Source organism: Nyctibius grandis, chromosome 5 (assembly GCF_013368605.1).
Source record: "Nyctibius grandis isolate bNycGra1 chromosome 5, bNycGra1.pri, whole genome shotgun sequence".
Classification (NCBI taxonomy): domain Eukaryota; kingdom Metazoa; phylum Chordata; class Aves; order Nyctibiiformes; family Nyctibiidae; genus Nyctibius; species Nyctibius grandis.
In genome coordinates this window covers 360,145-381,364 of record NC_090662.1, presented here as the reverse complement: position 1 = coordinate 381,364, position 21,220 = coordinate 360,145, and the positions used below count along the sequence as shown (strand labels likewise).

Below are 21,220 nucleotides of genomic sequence, written 5' to 3'. Positions count from 1 at the left end.
GAAGCAGGAATTCATTAAAGAATATTTGGATGTGCCTGACTACACATCTGGTAGGAAGTTTAAGAACAGACTGAAGCAATCTAAGAACACCTCAGGTCATCTTTGAAGGCTCATGTTACATAAAGTATGTCCAAGAGAATGGAAAATAACAAATGGCCAAAAAAAGAGGAAAAAGAAAAGCTAAAGAAATACCGTCACTTCACTTCTTAGAAAACCCTGGAACAAATAACAGGCCAAAGTGTTTGTACGTGCCTAGAAGGAAGCAACGCGGTGACAGTCAGAAGGGATTTGTCAAGGACAGACGGCGAGAGGAGCTGGCTGCCGAGCAGCAGCCGCACACCGCGGCCTTCGCCGGCTCCTCGCAGCCCCATGGCTGCCCCGAGACCGACCGAGCGCTGGGCAGGAGAAGGACCCCCCGTCGCCTCCCCGGAAAGGGGGGGAGGCACCCGGGGGCTGGCCTGGGTCAGCGTCTCCTTCAGCAAAACGCACGAGACTGCTGCGAGGGGGGAACGAGGTCCTCACTGTACCCATGCAGGGTGAGTGTGGCATAACCAACTAGGGGAAGAAATACTTGGATCAGACATAAGAAACTCCCCAGGGGTAAGGACCGAGAGAGGCAGGAGTGAGGAAAAGGCCAGGGCATGTCCGTCACCACGGTTGCCCAAGAAGAGGCAGGACGAGCACAGTCGATGGTCTGTGGGTTAGCCCCTTCCCACTGGTCCTCCCTGGACCCCCGACGATCCACAACACAACCGGGAGGTTCAGAGCCAACCACATCGGCAACAGCCTCCCCAGGGCTGGCTCCCAGGAGCGCGCTATTAGTTAACAGCTACCTGAGGGGTATTGTTATTAGTTACAACTACCGTTATTAGTTACAACTACCTGAAGGGAGGTTGGAGCGGGGTGGGAGTCGGCCTCTTCTCCCAGGCAACCAGCGCTAGGACAAGAGGACACAGCCTCAAGCTTGGCCAGGGGAGGGTCAGGTTGGCCATGAGGAAGCATTTCTTCTCAGCAAGGGTCATTAGGCATTGGAAGGGGCTGCCCAGGGAGGTGGTGGAGTCACCATCTCTGGAGGGGTTTAAGAAAAGCCTGGCCATGGCACTTAGTGCCCTGGTCTAGTTGCCATGGTGGTGTCAGGGCAATGGTTGGACTCGATGAGCCCAGAGGGCTCTGCCAACCTCATTGATTCTGGGATTCTGAGCAGGGCTGAACGCCAGCGCTGGGGCTGCCGCCCGCAGGCATGTGAGGGGCTTCTGTGCATCGGTTCTCGAAAAAATGTAACGCTAACACTAAACTAGCGTTCATTTAAATTCTCTTTGCCATCCCGAATATATTTGCAAAACAATCAGAATTTTGCCGGCAGTTTTCACCCTCAGAATAACGAATTTTGGGGCAACGTTGCAGACACTAAATTTTCTTGATGTTTAATAAAAATCTGACCCAGAATCAATTTTTCTGCAAGACTCTCCAATGAAGATGTGAGAGGACTCCGCGTGTTTGTGGATGCCTTGTCACTTAGCACAAGGCGAAGGCTTTCTTGTTTGGAAATAACACATCCCTGGGAACTGCGAATCCAGATGAGATAGGGATCACCGCGCCGCTCTTCCCCAGCCCCAGAGTACATAAAAGCTCTGTCAAACCAACGCAAACACACTGGGAACCAACTGGGAGAGCGATAAGGCCAAACAACAAGGGAAAGAAACACCGGCTCAAACAAAAATACCACTTAATTAGCTGCTGTAAGCGCTTGTTAGCACACAGCAACGGTGTGCAGACACGGTGTGTAATTTAAAATAACATCAGCCCGTGTGACTGGGCGAGGGGCACCCAGCACCCCCGGGATGTGCAGGGACAGGGGACGGCGGCTATCGGGCTCAAACCCCGCTGCCTGATCACCAGCCTTTGCTTTTCCTCCCCTCGGACCGATCGCCTGCTTCTCACATCACCCACAGCACCCCTGGACAACCCTGAGCCCGCCAGCCTGCACCAGCCACCGAACACGCAGGTTGCACGCGTGTGACCTTCACCTGCCCCAAACTCAGTGTAATGAATTTCATAATCCTCCTATCCCTGCAAAAATATACAAGTAGCTGAAGATAATGGAGTAAAATGCCCTTTTATATGCATTTTATAAAATACACATGGCTAGGAATAACCAAGCCACCTCCAGCAACCCTTTAAAAGCCTGCACAAGCAGGAGGCAGAAGCAGACGGGGCAGACGCTCACTCCAGCAGCAGGACCAAGAGGCAGCCGCCTCCTCTGCCCTTCCCGGGCGCTGGCTGAGCTGTGACGGACGCACGGCTTCCCCCCTGCCCTCCTCCTGCCTTGCCATCAGGTGCTCCACGTCATCCTGAGAACAATTCCAAACACTTATTGATTACAAAAGCCCCCAGTATTTTTTTTTCACCCACACCAACCTCCTCACGCTTTTGCCATCACACTGTGTTTCTGGCTCCAGCAAGTCCCTGAGGTGGTGAATTCCCCAGCTGACTGCAGGGTGGAGAAAACACACCGTTTCGTACCGCTTTTGAGAGTGCTTGCCGTTAATTTCATTGCATGCTCCTTTCTCCTCGTGCCATGGAACAGGCAGAGGTTCCCCGTTTCCCTCTGATAAGCCATTCGGTATTTTCAATATTTTTAACATATTTCCTCCTATTCATCTCGTTTCTAAGGTAACAATCCCGCTCTTCTAAATCTCTCTTCAAAGCAGAGATTTTTCTTTTCCCATTTCTGATCATTTTCACTGCATCTCCAAAACCCTTTACCTCACCCTGTTCGCGCTGCCTGGCCGTGCCCAGCCTGGTATGCAGCACGCAGAGGTGCCATCAGTGACTCTGAGAAAGGCCTTGCAGCGTGTGTATATTATCATCCATCGCGCTGTCAGGTCACCTAACAGCGCTGCATTTTGTACCCAAGTTGCACGTTGAGCAGAGGCCTCCACTGAGCTGTTTAGAAAACATCCTGCAACTTTTCCCGAGTTAAACTATTAATTAAGAATCCTAGCAGGTACCCAAGTGGTTCAATTTTCCCCCCCAGTACTATTTTATATTTATTTTCATTATTTTTTATTCACTGACATATTTCTCTTTCCCCAAATCCTTTCGATTGCCTCCAAGGGCCTCAAAGCTGTTTCTGCTACAGAGCTGATGTAAATAGCTACCATCTCCAGACTGGCTCCTCAACACTCAGATCCATCTCCTGGTCACCTGAACACAGCTACAGCCGGGGCCTGTGGTCGGTCTCGCCCCTCCTAACGGGGGCTTCAGAAAGCAAAGCCCGGTGCCAGTGGTCACCCAAGGGACCCTCGGCCATGAAGGCTCTCCAGCAGCACCTCTGCTGGCTGGGGGGGAGCAGCAGCCGTCCTGGGTCAGAGCGGGTGCCCATGCCTGGCCTCCAGCCGAGGGCGAGCACCGGCAGCGGCGAGCGGTGCCAGCGCCGACGCTTGCATTGCACATGGCCAGTGAGTGACGGGGAGCAGCGATGGCCAGGGAGCAGCGATGGCCAGTGAGTGATGGGGAGCAGCGATGGCCAGTGAGCAGCGATGGCCAGTGAGCAGTGATGGCTAGTGAGTGACAGGGAGAGGTGATGGCCAGTGAGCAGCAATGGCCAGCGAGTGACGGGGAGCAGCAATGGCCAGGGAGCAGCAATGGCCAGCGAGTGACAGGGAGCGGTGATGGCCAGTGAGTGACAGGGAACGGCGATGGCCAGTGAGCAGCAATGGCCAGCGAGTGACAGGGAGCAGCGATGGCCAGTGAGCAGTGATGGCTAGTGAGTGACAGGGAGAGGTGATGGCCAGCGAGCAGTGATGGCCAGTGAGTGACGGGGAGCAGCGATGGCCAGGGAGTGATGGGGAGAGGCAATGGCCAGTGAGCAGCCATGGCCAGCGAGTGACAGGGAGCGGTGATGGCCAGTGAGCAGCAATGGCCAGCGAGTGACGGGGAACAGCGATGGCCAGTGAGCAGTGATGGCCGGCGAGTGACAGGGAGCAGCAATGGCCAGCGAGCGATGGGGAGCGGCAACAGCCAGTGAGCAGCGATGGCCAGTGAGTGACGGGGAATGGCGATGGCCAGTGAGCAGCGATGGCCAGTGAGTGACGGGGAATGGCGATGGCCAGTGAGCAGCGATGGCCAGTGAGTGACGGGGAGCAGTTACAGTCAGCAAGTAATGGCGAGTGGTGGGAGAATGCAAGGTCCGCGTTGCTCCCACACCTACGGGCCACAGAAGCCACCTGACGCACGAGGAAGGCTGCCCCACGCCGCCCAGCAGCCGTGCGAGGGTGTCCCTCAGCCGCTGCCATCCCGGTGGGGTCAGCAGAGCGATGCCACCACCCGGGCCCGCAGGCAGAGCATCAGTAACCACGATATATCGGTCGGGACACGTGAGATGTTGGCTCATCTGCAATGTGTAACCTCGAAGCATTAGTTTTCAAGACGCATCCATTGTCATAGCAACGACAAGCGCAACGCGGCACCGCTGTACTTACCATTCTTCTGAGACGCACGATTAGACCAAGGGCTGGGGGGAAGACCGAGGACAAAATCCCTCCACGCTTGCTCCGGGCCCTGGCCAGCCCTGCTGCCCGCGGTGCACAGACGGGGAGACGCAGGGCTGCACGGGGCTCTGCTGGCCTCCCCACCCGCTCCCCGGGGTCCCCTGCACAGGGCAGCCCCGCTCGGCCTCCCCCAGCCCCTTACCTGGCCTTGCCGCGGCTGCTCCTGCGCAGCGTGGGCAGGTCGGCCTCCTTCTCCTCCTGCACCCGCTGCAGGGACGGGGAGCGGCTGTGGGCGCTGCGGGCGCTGCCGGAGCTCGCCAGGCTGCCGTCCCCGGCCCCGGCCTCCTGCATCTGGGCCAGCAGCTGCGGCGGCAGGCTGCGGAGCGACGGCACGGGCGAGTAGGAGGCCCGGCTCTCCGCCTTCAGGTTGTTGTCGCTGGCCGAGCGCTGCAGCACACGCGGGGAGGAGAGGCCACCGGCACCCAGGATCCGTCTCCGCTTCGTGTAGCTGGGGGTTTCTCTGAAAGGCACTGCAAAAGAGCCGGGGAGAGCGGCGTTAGCACCAAGCCAGCGCCCGCCAGCCATGCTGGGGCTGGAAGATGGCGCAAAGCGGGAGGGCTGGGAAAGCACGCGGAGCTGGGCCGGGAGGGCAGAGCAGGACGCAGCTCCGCCTGCTCCCGGATCCCCTCCCTGCACCACCCCAGGAATGGCCCCGGGAGCAGGGAGGAGAGGAGAGCCCGAGCACAGCGCACCAGCACAGTGGGGGTTTGGAGGTGGCATCTCAGGAAGCATCGAGGAGCGCTGCTGGGGTGGGAGGCAGCACCCAGGGAGGGTGTGCGGGGCCACCAGCGGGACCCCTGCCAGCCCGTCTCCAGCTGCCACCATGGTCCGGGGGTGGTGACACACACACGGGACACTGGCAGCGGCAGCCAGCAACCGCGTTCCCTTCCATTTCAGAGGCACAGAAGGCCTAAATCGACAGCTTCAGGTGGTGCCAAGCGCATGCCCAGAAAATACAATGCACGGAATAAAACACCAGCTGCTCCCTGCCCTGCTCGACGCTGCACCCAACCCTCAGGGGTGCACGGAAGGGACGGAGCTCACGAAGCCACCTGAAGCTGCCAGCCCTGCCTCTGCCCGCAGCGCTGCGGAGGGAGACAGACAGGAACCCGACGCGGTCGCAGGGGAAGGGGGCTCTGCTGCAGACCTTGGATCACGAAACACCTGCTTTCCTAAATTTTGTTTAATGGACCCATTTCCATCCTGAAGCTTAACATGCTTAAAGTTTATCTGCCCCGTGTGACGCTGTCCAGAGGCGCAGCGAGGCCTCACACCCGCGTCACCCTCGACCCAACACCTCGAAGGCGCTTCCCAGCTGTGCTGCGCAGCCAAACTCGGAATATTTTTCCAAGGAATATTTTAGGTTCAAAGTACAAGAATTTCAGCTGCTGTAAATCTTCCCGTTGCCACAGCAACACGATGCGTTTGTTCTCCGCTGAGTTCCAACCACGTGGCGGGGGAATTTCTGCCGGCAGCGCCCGCGCTCCCCACGGCGCTCAGCCCGGCTCCCAGCCGCCTGCCCGCCGCTCCGGGGCTGCCAGCGCCCCGCGCCCAGGCCTCCCCGTGGGAAAAACGGGTCAAGGTGCTCACCCAGAGCCCGCGGGCGAGGAGGGGTGTTGGAGGGAGAGCAGCAAAGCCTGGGCCGGGGACGTGATGCAGTCCCTGGGGCAAAACGTGCTGTGGGTTCAGCATCTGGGCGTTTCACAGAATCACAGAACGGTTAAGGGTTGGAAGGGGCCCCTGGAGATCATCCAGCCCAACCCCTGCCAGAGCATATTGCACAGGGTCGCATCCAGGCGGGTTTGAATGTCTCCAGAGAAGAAGACCCCCCTCCTTGGGCAACCTGTGCCAGGGCTCTGGCACCCTCACACCAAAGAAGTTCCTCCTCATATTCAGATGGAACTTCCCGTGTCTCAGCTTGTGCCCGTTGCCCCTTGTCCTGTCGCTGGGCACCACTGAGAAGATTCTGGCCCCATCCTCTTGACACCCACCCCTAAGGTATCTGTGAGCATTGATAAGATCCCCCCTCAGTCTGCTCTTCTCCAGCTGAACAGCCCCAGCTCCCTCAGCCTCTCCTCGTAGCAGAGATGCTCCAGCCCTCTGCCCATCTCCGTACCCTCCGCTGGACTCTCTCCAGTAGTTCCTGGTCTGTCTTGAACTGGGGGGCCCAGAACTGCACACAGTTACTCCAGGTGTGGCCTCACCAGGGCCGTGTAGAGGGGCAGGAGAACCTCCCTCGACCTGCTGCCCACACTCTTCCTCATGCACCCCAGGACACCATTGGCCTTCCTGGCCCCAAGGGCACATTGCTGGCTCATGGGGAACTTGGTGTCCCCCAGAACCCGCAGGTCCTTCTCTGCAGAGCTGCTCTCCAGTAGATCAGCCCCCAACCTGTACCAGTGCAGGGGGTTATTCCTCCCAAGGTGCAGGACTCTACACTTGCCTTTGTTTGCAGGAGCGCAGCCCGCGGGAGGCTGAGGGACAGCCCGTCCTACCACCACAGCACGCTGCGAGGAAGGCGTCAGGGACAACTGCAACCACCCCACAGGCAATGCTGAACAGGACAGGACTGCCCACCCAAGTCCAGGCGTCATCCAGGCTGACAGATCTCCAGGAGACATTTAATTTTGTACTACGCTTCTCATAGAAAAGCACTTTAAAAAAATCAGAGCAGCAAATACTAAATGGATGTGTGTCGTGCTGACAGATCTGAAAATTATTAGAAATTGGAAATAGGCAGTTGGGAACACAAGGAAGTTCCTCGCTAGACTCAAAGAGCTCTTTCAAACCAAGCCACGTCAGTAACTTTAAGCGTGGCTCTGGGAAACAAGTCGAGAGTTACTTTTAGTGGAAGTGCCGAACGCTGCCCAGTGATGAGGTCCCTCGGTCAGTGCCTGAACACCTTCCCAAAGGCCAAGGCATGCGCTGGTCAAGCGAGCACATCCACGGGTGCTTCCAGGGACCAACGCCACAGGTGACACCGAGTGTAACCAGAGAAGGCCCGTGAGCTCGTAGCACCCACCAAACCCAAGCCCAGCACCATTCTGCCAGAGCAGAGTCAGTCTGGGCCTGTCACGGGTAAGCTGGGGAACAGCGATGCCCCAGAGAGGTGGACCCAGCGGTGCTCCGTCGGTAGGCAATGCCACAGCCAGAGAGATGTCAAGTTTGGACCTACGCTCTATGAGGATTTTGGCAAACGGGAAATATTCAGCAAGAAAAAATTCAAGATCTAGAAAAATCTGCCTGGACCACTCTTCCCCACGTCCTGGGAGACGCCAGGAGCAGCAGTCAGCCCTTTGGAGGTGACCAGTGCCACCCGCGCCCCGCACCAGCGGCTCAGGCAGCGCCCACGCCGCGCACCCACGTGCACGTCCATGGCTACCAGGAGGCAAAAAGGGCCACCCAGAGCACCAGCACTGCAGCCAGAGCCGTGTTGAGGCACTGGGCCGGTTCTTCGCTCTCCTGTGCGTGACTGGGCTCAGCATCGTTGGACCCGACACCAAACCAAGAAAGAAACGGAAAAACCAAGAGTGCAACGATGAAAACGTTGGACAGCAGGAGTTGGCCCAGGTTTGCTTTAGGGTGTTTTCTAAATTAATTATTAGTTTCTTCAAATTAATGGCTTAGGAAAAAAAATCATAACTGTATATTGAACTGATGACATGCAAACTTACTGTACAATAACCCTATTGGCGAGCTGCTTGTACCCAGTGGACAGAAGAAAAGGAAAATAGAAAGAGAAAACAAAAAACCCCAGAGATTTATCTTGCAAGGGAAGAAAGAAGCAACCAGGCAGGTGATCCTTTTGGTCTGGGCTAGATCTCCTCTGCTCCTGGCTGTCCCAGCTTAGCTGAAAAGCAGCCAGGCTGTCCCAGCCCGTCCCTGCTCTCCCCACTGCAACGAGCACACCAGGGAGGTGTCGAAGGGGTCAGGGTCAGGTTCAGAGGGGGAGATCAGCACGGTTCGATGAGACATTCACAGCAACACAACGATCGGGCAATGAGACACAAACAGGGCGCTCAAGGGCTCACTGCTATGAGGGAAGGTACTTTATAATTCTTGACACAGGTCAGGGCAAGTGCTTCGATTTAGCCTGTCAAATAAATCTCCTGGTCCCCCATTTCCACACTCCACGCAAGAGTGGTTATCATCTCATATATTCAAAGTGCTCCCTCCTAACCGCAAAATTATAGCACCCACCTTAAAAACAAAGGAAAACACAACCTCTGTCTCAGGGTCGCCTCAGGAGGAAGAGCAGAGCGGCTGGAGAGAGCAGCCCAGGACCGCTCTGCTGCTCACCATCCATCGCAACATCAAATATCAGAGTCCCTGAAGCACAACATCACGCAGCACTTACAGGAGTAAACGAGAAGGTATCCAGGTCACTAACAAGCTGTAAAGCCAAAGTTTCCCAAGTATTTAATCCCAGCAGCACGTGAAGAGGACAGCATCACAGCTTCAGGGCAGTCTCCTGAAAGCCAGGGCGTCCCTGCACCACCTGTGTGATTTTAATGCGGCCCCAGCGCACAGTAACCGCACGCGAGGTGGGATTCAGACAGCCCGTTTCATCGCCAAAGTGGGATTTACAGGCCAGGGAGTGACAAGTCCCAAAAATGAGTGAAAAAACCTGCTTTCCAGTGCTGTCACAGGAGCACAGACTTTCAGCTGACACACGTTTGGATTGCAAAGCTCCCCGGGCTCTCAGGTATCCCAACGCGCTCCGGTGTCTCCTGCCCCAAGCAGTGCAGCCCAGGACCCAGGGTGTCTACTCTGGAGAGCTCAGGGGCACTCAGCAAAGCCCTGCGGAGCCTCAGAGCGGAGGTACAGGTGATGGAAACCTCGCCTGCCCCCACGTCGGTGCTCAGCTTCGGGCACCTGCACTGCCTCGGGACCCGTTAAGGGCCGCTGTGCAGCCAGAAAGGCAACTGGACCAGGATCAGACGGTTCTGCACAGAGGGCAGAGACCTGGAAATGCCAGTACGTGCCCGGGAAAGCCTGGCTTTCACTGGGAACGCTGATGAGAAGACATCCAGGCAGCTTCCCAGGAGGAGGGCAGTTGGAGGAATACAGCTCCCACCCACGTGAGCCATGCAGGACCGCGCTCCCACGACGCTCCAGAGCTGCTCCAAAGCCCTCATCTAAACACAGGCTGAGGTCCAGCCAGTCTGGAAGCTCTGCCATGCAGACACACAGTCACAGAATCACTGAGGTTGGAAGAGACCTCTGGGATCATCGAGTCCAACCATCGGACAAGCCTGGGTCTGCTCTCACAACAGGAATTAGATGTATTTGGAGAGACACAACCATGTTCTCAGCCTTGATCCACAACAAGATGGAGACATCAAGGGAGACAAAATCTGCTGCACATGGCAGAAATGCGGAAGAGAAGATTGTCTGTGCCCCAGCCAGAGGGCAAAAAAGACAGGAGAGAGACCCACGGGCCTTGGGGCAAAGCCGTGAGACAGATCCTGAAGCACAGGGGGAATGGGTGGGGGCAGTCTGATGTTGAAGCGTGCTATGGGTGCAGGAGGTCAGCACTTGGCATGGCCACAAGGACCACAAACGCACCAGGAACACGGCTGGGGGCTGCAGCAGGCAGAAAATCGAGGCACCACACGCCCGGGGCAGCGATGTGGCCCAAGGACAGTGCAGGCCACGCTGACAGCAGAGCCTGGCTCAGCACTGGAGCCCTCTCGGCATCCTCTTACTGCTGGTTTTAAATTGGCCTTTCCTAGAAGAGGTACCGAGGCACCAACCACCCTGACGTGTGACTTGCTGCTTGCTCCTCTCCTTGGGGGAGTACCGTGTGCTCAAAGGCAAAAGTCTTGGGGAAACTCTCTGCTGTTCTGAGGGGGACGAGTGAGAGGCGAGAGCCTCCTGCCAGGCTGGGAACGCTGAACTACCCACAGCTCCTGGGTCTGAGCAGTGCTTCAGAGGGCCGGCTCCCCAGCAGGGACCAGCACGGACCAGCCACGCGCGCACAACAGCCAAGTCACACTTGTGTAGCTACAGCCAGATCTCCAGAACGTGCAACAATCCCAGGAACATCTTAAAAACGCCGGAGGAGCCTCCCTCTGCCTGCGCTGTCCCGCGGGACGGCCAGCGCTCGGCTCCGGCACCGTGCCGGCGAGGATGCCATGGTCCCGCCTGCTCCACTGGCTCTGGCTCTGAGCACCAACCTCCTCCAGCACAGCAGAGTGGCTTCGTTCAGCCAAAAATTAGGTCACCCTCAGCTTTACAGAGCGCTCAGTCCTCTTCAGAAGTATGTTGAGGAAGGTTTCCTTCATGCCGCTCTCCCCGTCGCATCCTCTGCGCAAGCCCCAGCTTGTCACTGAGACGGGACCCTGCTCCATCCCCTGCCAGCCACCGCCACAGCAGGACGAAGGACTGAAACCACGCTCCTCGCCAGAGAGAAGGCAGCTGAAAGGGAGGGCTGGAGAGGGCTCCCGGCAGCCTGGGGATCTGCTGCAGGGCACGAGATGTGCCTCATCCAACAGCCTCCCAACGCCAGAAGGCAGAGGCACCCCCCAGTCCCCCCGGGTGCCAGCCCCCAGACCAGCCTGCCAGCCCAACTCGTCAGCCTCCTGGAAAGCACACGCAGCAAAATAAAACCAAATGAGCAACCACGCAAGAGTAGTTTTCTTCTGGGTTGGTGAAAACCAAAGCCATGAGAACATAAGGGGCAGGAAAACACACAGGAGCAAGGAGGAGCAGTGGATAACACCCGCCTTGGGCCGGGAGCTGAGCCCTATCCTGGCGCCAGGGAAGCGCAGGAGGAAGCACAGGAGGTGCTGGTCCACTGGTCCTCCTTGCTCCTGCGTGTTTTCCCTACGGCCAGCTTCGCCCTGCTCCCCAGCCTGCCTGAACCTGGTAACAACAACACTAAACCGCCGAGCCTGAACCCCATCCAGCCGGTGCCAGGGACAGGACGGGTCCAGGCTGCTGCCCGCCAGCCAGTTCTGATGGAGGTTTCTCCTCCACACCCCTCAAATCCACTCTCCCAGGGGGAAGGAAGGGAGAGCAATAAAGAAAAAAAAAACTTTGCGCAGTTCATACAATCAGCTTTGAAGACTCTTTTCCGCACCTGCTCAAGAGTTTAATCAAAGTGTGTTTACTGGGTTTCTCGCAGCAAAATGAATCGCTTCAGTTACCATGACAGCGCTGCTCGCAGCAGCTCCGCCGTGCCCCAGCCAGCCCCGTTCCTCCGACGCTCCCGCGGCCGCTTTCTGCCCCCCGGAATGGGAAACGCGCGGCCCCGACTGGGAAACGCCGCTGGGAGCGGGACACGGGACGCAGGCAGGGCTCCCCGGGGAGCCCCGGCCCCAGGGGCTGCGCTGGCACCGGGCCACGCTCCAACCCGCCCCGAGCTGCAGCCTGATGAACCAGAGTGTAATCAACACTCGGGGGTTATTTAGATTTGCTGGCTCAACATTAAATATTCATGTAAAAGAGCAAAAGCACACGGAGTGCAAACGTCTGCACAGTTCCAGGCTGAGAGGCCCCATTTACATTTTAATAGTGGAAAATTACAAAGCAAACTGGAGAAGGCGCACAGCTTCCCCCCTCACGCGGCGGGTTATGCCCAGGCTTCTCCCAGGCAGGAGAGGCCACTCCAAGGGACCTTCCAGGTACGTTTTTTCTAGGAATGAAAACTAAAGGAGAAGGATGAGCTGATGAGGCAGACCAGAACCTCTCTCCAAAGAGGGAGCTGGTAATTTACCTCAGTACTGAGAAGCACTCCACTGAAAGGAATTACAGCCTCATTACACTTTTTTAATTAATAAAAAAAGTCACCCTCCAACCATTTCTCCAACCATCTCCATTTGCCTCTCGGGTCCCAGCCTTCCCACCCCTGATGCTGCAGCCCCGTGGAGCCACCCCCTCCTCACTGCTCCAGCGGGGCGCAGGGCGCTCGCCCGTCCCGCTCAGCACCAGCCCTTCACAGCTGGAAACGGACCCTACTCTGTGTTTGTAAAACTTAAATTGAAACTGCTAAAAATACACGTTAATTAAACTTGCCAGTTTTCCCCACGAGCGATTCTCAGATGTGCTGGCAATTCACCTGTGAGCAGTACTCTGATATGAGATCTTCAGCCTTTCTCTTCAGATAAAATCCATCAGCCTGATGCATCTCTGAGAGCTGGGGGTGTTCAGCCTGGAGAAGAGGAGGCTCAGAGGGGACCTTAGTGCAGTCTACAACTACCTGAAGGGAGGGTGTAGCGGGTGGGAGTCGGCCTCTTCTCCCAGGCAACCAGCGCTAGGACAAGAGGACACAGCCTCAAGCTTGGCCAGGGGAGGGTCAGGTTGGACGTGAGGAAGCATTTCTTCTCAGCAAGGGTCATTAGCCATTGGAAGGGGCTGCCCAGGGAGGTGGTGGAGTCACCATCTCTGGAGGGGTTTAAGAAAAGCCTGGACATGGCACTTAGTGCCCTGGTCTAGTTGCCATGGTGGTGTCAGGGCAATGGTTGGACTCGATGAGCCCAGAGGGCTCTTCCAACCTGGTTGGCTGATTCTGTGATCTCAACACTGGAAATTTTTCCTTGCAAGAGTTTGGTACATTTTTCATTCCTCTTTTTCACCTCGTTACACTCAGCACACCGAGGGTCCTGCTTGGACTACCAGGCCATTGCTAATCCCTCCCAGAGGAAACCCTAACCACTGCTCAGACCTGTTACAGGCGGCACACAAGTAAATTAACAACGATGATAACAGAAAATCTGAAAAATCTATCGCATATTTCTGATCTGTCTTTGAAAATAATTCCTATGCATACCTCTGTATGGCAGAAAAATGCACCTGGGACCAAAATGGAGCGTTTAAAACTTCCCCCACAATTGCACAGACAGCAGTAACCGACGCTTGTTCAGTTATGTACATTCAAATTAGCAGGTCGAAAGCTTCTGCAGCAAAGTTCAAAAGGATTTGCAGCACAGCTCGCTGAGGCGCTGGCCTATATTTATAACCCTCCTTCAAAGGCTCCAGAGATGGGGGGGCAGCTTTGAAATGGTCAGTGGGATGGTTCCGATAACCGTACAGAGCTTGACTTCCTACCGTTCCTAGGAGAAGCCTGGAAAAACTGCAACAGGACACTTAGCAATTAATAAAAAGGAATGAGAATTTAATTTATATCAGCCAGGATGGCTTTAAGAGCTCAAGTCTCACCGACAAAAATAACTGCTGACATCATAAGCTTGGGTGAAACTGTTGACCCTGTGATGCTCTGATCACCTGCTACGACCAGACAAGCTACCAGAGCACATTTTAGCAGACACGATAATGAGTTAATGGGGAACAACAGCGGGGAATATTTCCAGTATTATCCAGTCAGCCAGTTCTTGGTACAGGAGTATTTATATTTTTGTCTTTATCAATGACTTAGAAAAAAATAGAGATCACTGGCAATAAAAGTACAGGTGATGCAATGACTGGTGCAATGACGTTGGTCAAATGTCACTGGTGAAAGTCGGTAGGTTTAGATGGGACATAAGTAAGGAATTTTTTATGATGAAGGTGGTAAAACACTGGCCCAGGTTGCCCAGAGAAGCTGTGGCTGCCCCCTCCCTGGCAGTGTTCAAGGGCAGGTTGGATGGGGCTGGGAGCAACCTGGTCTGGTGGAAGGTGTCCTTGCCCATGGCAGGGGGGTGGAACTGGATGGGCTTTAAGGTCCCTTCCAACCCAAACCAGTCTGTGATTCTATGACGTACAAGAAAGGGTATCAACACAATGAAATCTCGGGCTTTTGTTAAGACAGGATCATCTTAACACGCTTCATCACAGCCTGATGCAAGATGAAGCACCTGGGAAACAAGAATAGAGGTTGTACAACATAGGACTGTTCCTTCCAAAGCAGTGAGACTGAAACAAGCCCCTGAGTCCTGACACAAACCCCCTGAGGACAGGCTCCAAGCCCAACGCAGCGAGCAGAAGAGCTAACACAACCAACAGATATATCAACCCCTGAGAAAGGCAGCATTGTCTCTTCATCCATAAGGTTGTTATGGAAAAATGCCTCTAAATTCAGCCCACGTTTCTAAAAATAATGTTCAAAACCAGCAAGTGTTGAAAATAAAGCCATGCAATGGTTCAGAAGCTGGTCAACCTGATCTATATTAAGAAAATAATGAAACAGAAGCTATTCATGGTTTGCCAAGGTGACAGTCAGAGTCACAGTCATACTTGCATACTGGGAAGGAGTTCTTATCCAAAAGTTTGCACAGACTTGTGCAAGCGTTACTGGTTTTGTCACAAGATGACCATACTGGTCACTCTGGTCTTAAAAATTTATTGTTCCATCAGCGCATCAACATACCAGGGACGGGCTTCAGGTAAGGAGGGCACCTGAAGGACAAGGAGGCACTGATGTTGGGCTGGCTCCAGGACACCCTCATTAATGAGAAATAACTTGTTCTTTGGTCTGAGCTCTAAAACATCATAAAGCTGAGATTTCTCAGCAACAACTGACAATTCAGCACCCAAAGTCCATGTAATCTTCCTAACATATCACGCTCTAAGCTAATATCTTGGTGTTAGCTCATAGAGAAGGGACTAGGGAACGGGGCCACATACATCTCTATATGCACTGCTTATTGTCTTTCCACCTGGGATGGACACCTAACGAGGAGTTCGGTGACTAGGTCATTTTCTGACCTTTGCTATGTCCAATCTGTCTTCATATGCTTAAATACCTTGAAAAAAAACCACCCCAAAGCAGCAGGAGAGAGGAAGGACCTTTCAGCCACGCTGCCCATCCAGAGCTAACGGTACGCCAGGGCTGTAGGATCTCGAGCAGACGTGGGCCCAGAGACTAACACATCCCAAAAGCAGGGACCACGTGGGGTCACTGAGGGAAGAGTTACTCCCCACCCCTGCCTGTACACGTAAGGAAAACATCGTTATGGTGAACTTCAGTTTGGCAAACAAATGCTGGTGATCTATAGAGCTGCAGACCATCGTTCTCCACGCAATCTGGGGTAACTGGTTTGGGCCTCGTTATGACTGATAATGAATTAATTCCTTTGACTTGAAGTTGGTGGTTGCTTAGTGACCATGAATCATGACCTGATTATATTCAGCAGAAGGAAAGGGAAGACCATCCATGGCATTCTCTGCCTGCAGATCCACAAAACATGAGAATAAGGAAAAAAACCAGAAATGATGGAACAGCCCAATCCCAGAGTCTCCACAAATGTTTCCTACTTATAAGAACATGTTCTCCCTCCCCAGATTTGCAGCCTTCCACTCTGATCTTCTTTGACCCCAGTGCTGGTGGCTGTGTGGAGTGACTACCAGGGGCAACTTACTGGAACTACTGGAGGCACACTTATTGGGAGTGAAGTTATATCCACATTTTACAGAACTAAGAAAGCATCTAGGGTGGGACACGGCCGGCACGTACCGTAACAGTTCCCCACGCAACCTGGCCTGCGTTCTCAGATGTTCACGCACCAAGGGAGCTTGGCGTGCTGAGAGAACGGAGGGTGGAACTGTGTGGAGATAACTGTGGCCAAGCTCTGGTAACGAGGCAGGTACGAGAACTCCACGGTACCTTGTAGCCGAAATTATACCCCGTTCCACCCAGAACACTGGCCACTGAGCCAGCAAGGGTGGCAAAATCCTGTCCTGTGGATGAACTTTGCTCATGATAACACCAAAACACACCTCCATCCCAAAAGCTACCCGCCTCCCTCTACCCCTCAGCATGCTCACTGATTTTTTTTTAGCCTATACCTTTAAATCAAAGCAAGAGAATTTTCCACCAATCAATAATAAAGGTCTGTATGATTGGAGTCCCTCAAGCTCCACCTAAACATAGGAAAATAGTATAAAAAATCCTTAAGAAAGAGGCAAGAGGGGGAAGATACCATCCCTGAGAAGTCAGGGAGACATCACTGCGGACTTTGGGGTTGGTCGCCGGGCTGAACCTCTCTTCCCCACCCATAGGGATGCCTTTGGGTGAGACTCGTACACTTGGTTATACCAGGTGCTTCCTCAGGAAACTTGGAGATCAAGCTGGTATTTGTGATCATATCAGTAGCGCTATATAGTCATCCTGCAACATATACATGTACCTTGGTACCTAAGTGTGCTTTGCAGACAGTGTGTTCATCACCAGCAATCTGAAAGGATCTGTATCTGTTGCTCAAATAAACCACCTTAACTGGGGAACTGGTCACAAGGATTTTATCTCAGTGGACGCGCCCAGATTTACAGAGCGAGAGCTGCTGCTGACCATCCCTCCTTCCTTCCACGGCCGTAACACGGCAGGTCCTCTCTGATATGTCCGATGGTGGGGCCACCCACTCTTGTCTCACAGCCAGACAAGTGCAGCCTGACGTTGGGAAGAAGAGTCCTCCAAGAGCCGTCACTGACAACGCTGCCCTTTGCCACCAGATTCTTGGTTTCCAGAACGGTCAGAGAAAAGGCCAGCCCGAGCACTGCCCCTTCCTCACTCCAACTCACTCTGCTCTCCTCCCGTCACTCGCACCTCTCAGCTCTTAATGAACTTCAAAACACAATTTCTCCTGCTCGGGAGGTTCAGCTGCCAGCTCCCTGACCCCGGGTGGGTGCCATCTGGACCTGCTGGTTCGCCTGTGATTAGTTTGCAACTGTTACCTGACCTATTTTACATAAACAGCCAGATCTAAAGCATGAACGATTCATTCTACCTGACATGTTTTCGTGCCCCTTTTCCTTACACTCTCTCAATAAAAATAATTGAGCCAGTCAACCACAGATCCAGATTCACTCATAGAAGGATTTAGGCTGGGAGGGACCTTTGGAGGTCAGCTAGTCCAAAACCCCTCTCACGGCACAGACAGTCCCCTTCCCCTCGAACTAACAGGGAGGGTTTCTTGCGAGCGCTGTTCACTGACACAGTTATAAGGTATTTTCAGGCTTTTCCCCATGTGCTTTCTGACTCTTATCTTCCCACAAATCCTCAGCAGCTGTTTGTAACTATCAGTGATATTCAGCTGAGAAAAGAAGGGATAAAGGATGTCTTGGGGCCCAGGTTTCTAGATTACAGCCGCTTCCAAGAACCAAGCCCAACGCTTGCTGGCTGTTTCAAACTCCACAAGTTTTTTTTCAGATGTTGACCTGGTGACTCTGCACCTTCTCTGGAGGCGCACACACACACTGAGAATTAACTCTTCACACTGCCTCCTCCACTGTTCTAGAGAGCTCCGGACCAACAAGCTTCTCAGAATAATTCAAGAAAACTCAACAAGTGTTGATTTCATATCTGACCTAAAACTCAGTTCTGCATGGCTTATAATGTATCACATGATAACATCTACACCACAGAGGACAGAAGAGATGCCGCAAGGAAGAACGCTGACCAGAAAATCCAAAAATATTCCTCCATAAGGAAGCAAGTACAACCAGAACGGCTGCTGCTTCGCCTCAGTGTGGGGCAGCTCCATAACCATCATCACCGCTAAGACAGAGGTGGTCTCCTTCTTGCACTGAGCCCAGTTAATGGCCTTAGCAGGAGAGGATCTCTAGTATGAAACGGCCTCCAGGATGCCAGGAGGGAGAAAAAGGGGAGGGATTTTACAGAAGAGCTTTTCAGAGCTACTCCAGGCTAATGGTTTGGCTAATTCTTTAGCTTGGCAACCTCAGCAGTCACGAGCAAACACTGAATAAACTGAATAAACAAAGTGGCTACTGATGGCCCAGGAGGAAAGCAGATCCGTCCTGCCACTCCCAGGACCCAAAACGAGCTGCAAGCTGCAGCTTCCACCGACCACTGCAGGGAACCACCAGTTAACAGACCCCCACTGCCACAGCCCTGGCCTCTACAGCAAGGTTAAAGAGGGAGAAAAGGGGGAAGAAGAAAGATCAAACTCACCAACATCGGACTCTTTGTGGGTTTTGATGATTTCAGCCAATTCAAAATTTCCTGCAATGATGGCCACCTGCAAAGAGAGGGAGGGGAGACAGTTGAGCGGCTCTGAGCAGCACCGACGCCGCGCTTGCTTGCACAGATCACACCGTACGGACTAACCACAGCTGCTCTCCTGGGGGATCAGAGCCAGCGATTGTTCTGCCTCAGCTCACCCCGTCAGTAACCCCACGGCGAACAGACGCCCTCAGCACCGCGGGGACAGCGTATGTCGATGGCTCGTGCAACGAGAGGGTGGCGAGCAGCTCGGAGAGAGCCGTCCCCCTCTCCTCAGCCTGGTGGTGATACACCTAACACCAGCTAGGAATTAATCTGAGGTCTTGCAGGTACTGACAAGATGTTCTCCAGCCCGAAGCTTTTTGGTGAATCCAAGTTACCTGATGGAAGGTGACTGACCAGCGGCCGAGCTCCCTGCACGCCTCACCTGAACGCTCCACAGGACCAACTCGTGCTCGCTCCAGGCTGGCTGGCCGAGGAACCACCTCGCTCAGAGAGCTGCAGCAGCAGCCTGCCCCAGTAAAGCCACAGGATTTTAGACCAACATTAAATATTTCTTTGCCCACCACCCATCCCGTGGTTTCTCTCCACAGGAAGAATCTTGAAGAACTCAAAGGAACAAGGAAAGAGGGGAAGCTGAACGCGGGGCTGCCAGCAAAACATAGGGACAAAACTGGTCTGGCTCAGCCCAGGAACTGCTTCTGCAGGTGCTCACGTCCCGTGGAACTGCAGCACCCCACACAAAGGAGGGGTAACACACCTAAGAGGGAAGAGACTGAAGTACTACTCTCCTGAAGCAAAACTTCACCAATAGACCAGCGACATCACTTGAACTCTTTGCTGATTTCCTACATATTTGGGAAAAAACCCCGAACCAGCATCACAGCTACTAAGGCAGATCGACCCAACCATCTCAGAACAAGGTCCAAAAGTATTAACATGGGAAAGAACGACAGTGAGAGGGGCAGGACTCCAGCAAATCCATCACTGGTCCTCAGGAAATTAAACTGGAAGAGCTGCTCTGGACTGAGCTGGAGGAGTCCTGCGTTGGATGCCCCCACGAACCGCAGCACCTCTGCCCTTCCCACTGCTCCCAGCACGCCCAGTCACTGCTGAGCCTCCTGGGATGGTGCCTTCACTCAGCCTCACCTACACCCGATTTTGGAATCGGGAGCAGCTGGATCAAGTTGATTCTGGATGAAAACAAAGTGCTGCTGCTCAGAGCACCGTGAGAACAGGCTGAGACACCGCTGCAGGTCTTGCTTGTCCACAGGAGGACCATCACACCCCCCCGCCCTCTCCTTGTTCAGTTCAGGTTGGTGTTTGAGATAAACGTATTTTACCAGGCAGGCAGCAAAAACCAAACCCTCCCCGACACTGACAAAGTCAAGAGCAATTCTGGCAGCTCCAGCTGTTAAACGCTTCCCTGCCCTCCCACGAGAACAGCTTTCAGAAATACGAGGTTCATTTGCATTTTACCACTAACTTGTGACGAAGGGATATATTTAACTTGGTGACTCAGTACAGCACGCACACCTCTCTACTATGATCCTTTATCAGCAGAAATAGTCTTACTATCCTCAGCTCAACAATGTTTATGTGATTTTTTTTTCATTTTCTGAGGCCCAGAATTCGTGCTCCACCTCCTCAGCTGGAGCTGGGAGCAGTGATGGCTGGAAGAATGGAAACCTTCCTTCTGCGCTCGGGAAATCAGGCCACAGCAGCAGAGAAAACTGAGGAAGAATCTCTGTTTTCCCCCAAGCTTGCTTCAAATTGTGACCCTTCTCTGTCTCTCCTTATACACACATACACATTTATAAGGTCAGCTCTCCCGAAGGTCACAGGCTTTGAGCAGGCAAAGAAAGCTCTTGTACAGGAGGGCAAATGACCTGAAAACGCTGGTATGTTCATGTATTTTCACACCTGAAAAGGTTCGTACCCCCAGGCGCTGGAACCTCCAGCTTGAGAGGTGAAAGGCTCTTTCTGAATCAGACCAACCTCCACGTTGTTTGCTCCGTACTGAAGCACACCATGCCCTCAGAGGTATCGCTCAGCTGCAGACTGGTACAACTAGAGGAGTCGAGAACTCCATTGTTACCACCCTACGTGTGCAGGAGGCACCAGGAGCAGTGATGGCTGTGGGTGCAAAGGCAGGAGCAGAGCCCCGAGGGAGGCGGGTGAGATGCAGCAGCAGTGGCTCTAGGAGATGATGGGGCGAGAAGGAAGCACTCCTCAGCAATGCTGCTGGGCAAGAACGGGGCAGCCCTTCTGTGGAAGAGGGATGTAAAAGGGCTTATTAGGTAGGGCGCCGGCAGCCAATTTAGTGTCGTAACACATCCAAGCTACTCAGCTCTCCTCAAACCCTGAGACGCATCTGTCAACACGCCAGACTCTTGTGAACTATTTTTGTATCGCTTTACCCAAGACTTCTCTTGTTATTGAGGCTTTCCATTGGTGATGATTTTCTACCTCTCCATTATCCCAGATAACAGAGAGCAGAATGATTCTTAATCATCACACTTTATTTACTCAGGTAGCACCGCTATACGTGTGGACTTTGTTTTCAAAGTTGTCTACCTCCACTTGGCCAGGCAGACTTCCAGCATGTTCTATATTTGTTCTAGATTTCCAGAAATCTGGCAGTCCTACTAGGTCAATCCTACTGCTCACATACGGCAGCTCCATCTGCGCTGCCACACGAGCAGAAGCTCGAGACACGTTCACAGCAATGTGTGCTGCCATGACGTGGCACAGACGCAGCTCGTCT

The 21,220-nt window shown here is 53.9% G+C and overlaps 1 protein-coding gene across 1 annotated transcript in view; it reads right to left on the bottom strand.

Annotated features, from left to right (window-relative positions):
* SHANK3 (SH3 and multiple ankyrin repeat domains 3) overlaps positions 1–21,220 on the bottom strand; it is a 316,192-nt gene that overhangs the window by 212,727 nt on the left and 82,245 nt on the right. Inside the window, exons 9-10 of the mRNA XM_068400530.1 lie at positions 18,403–18,469; positions 4,696–5,023 (exon numbers count right to left, since the gene is read on the bottom strand). Of these exons, the coding sequence (XP_068256631.1) occupies positions 4,696–5,023; positions 18,403–18,469 (395 nt within the window). The remainder of the gene's footprint in view (positions 1–4,695; positions 5,024–18,402; positions 18,470–21,220) is intronic.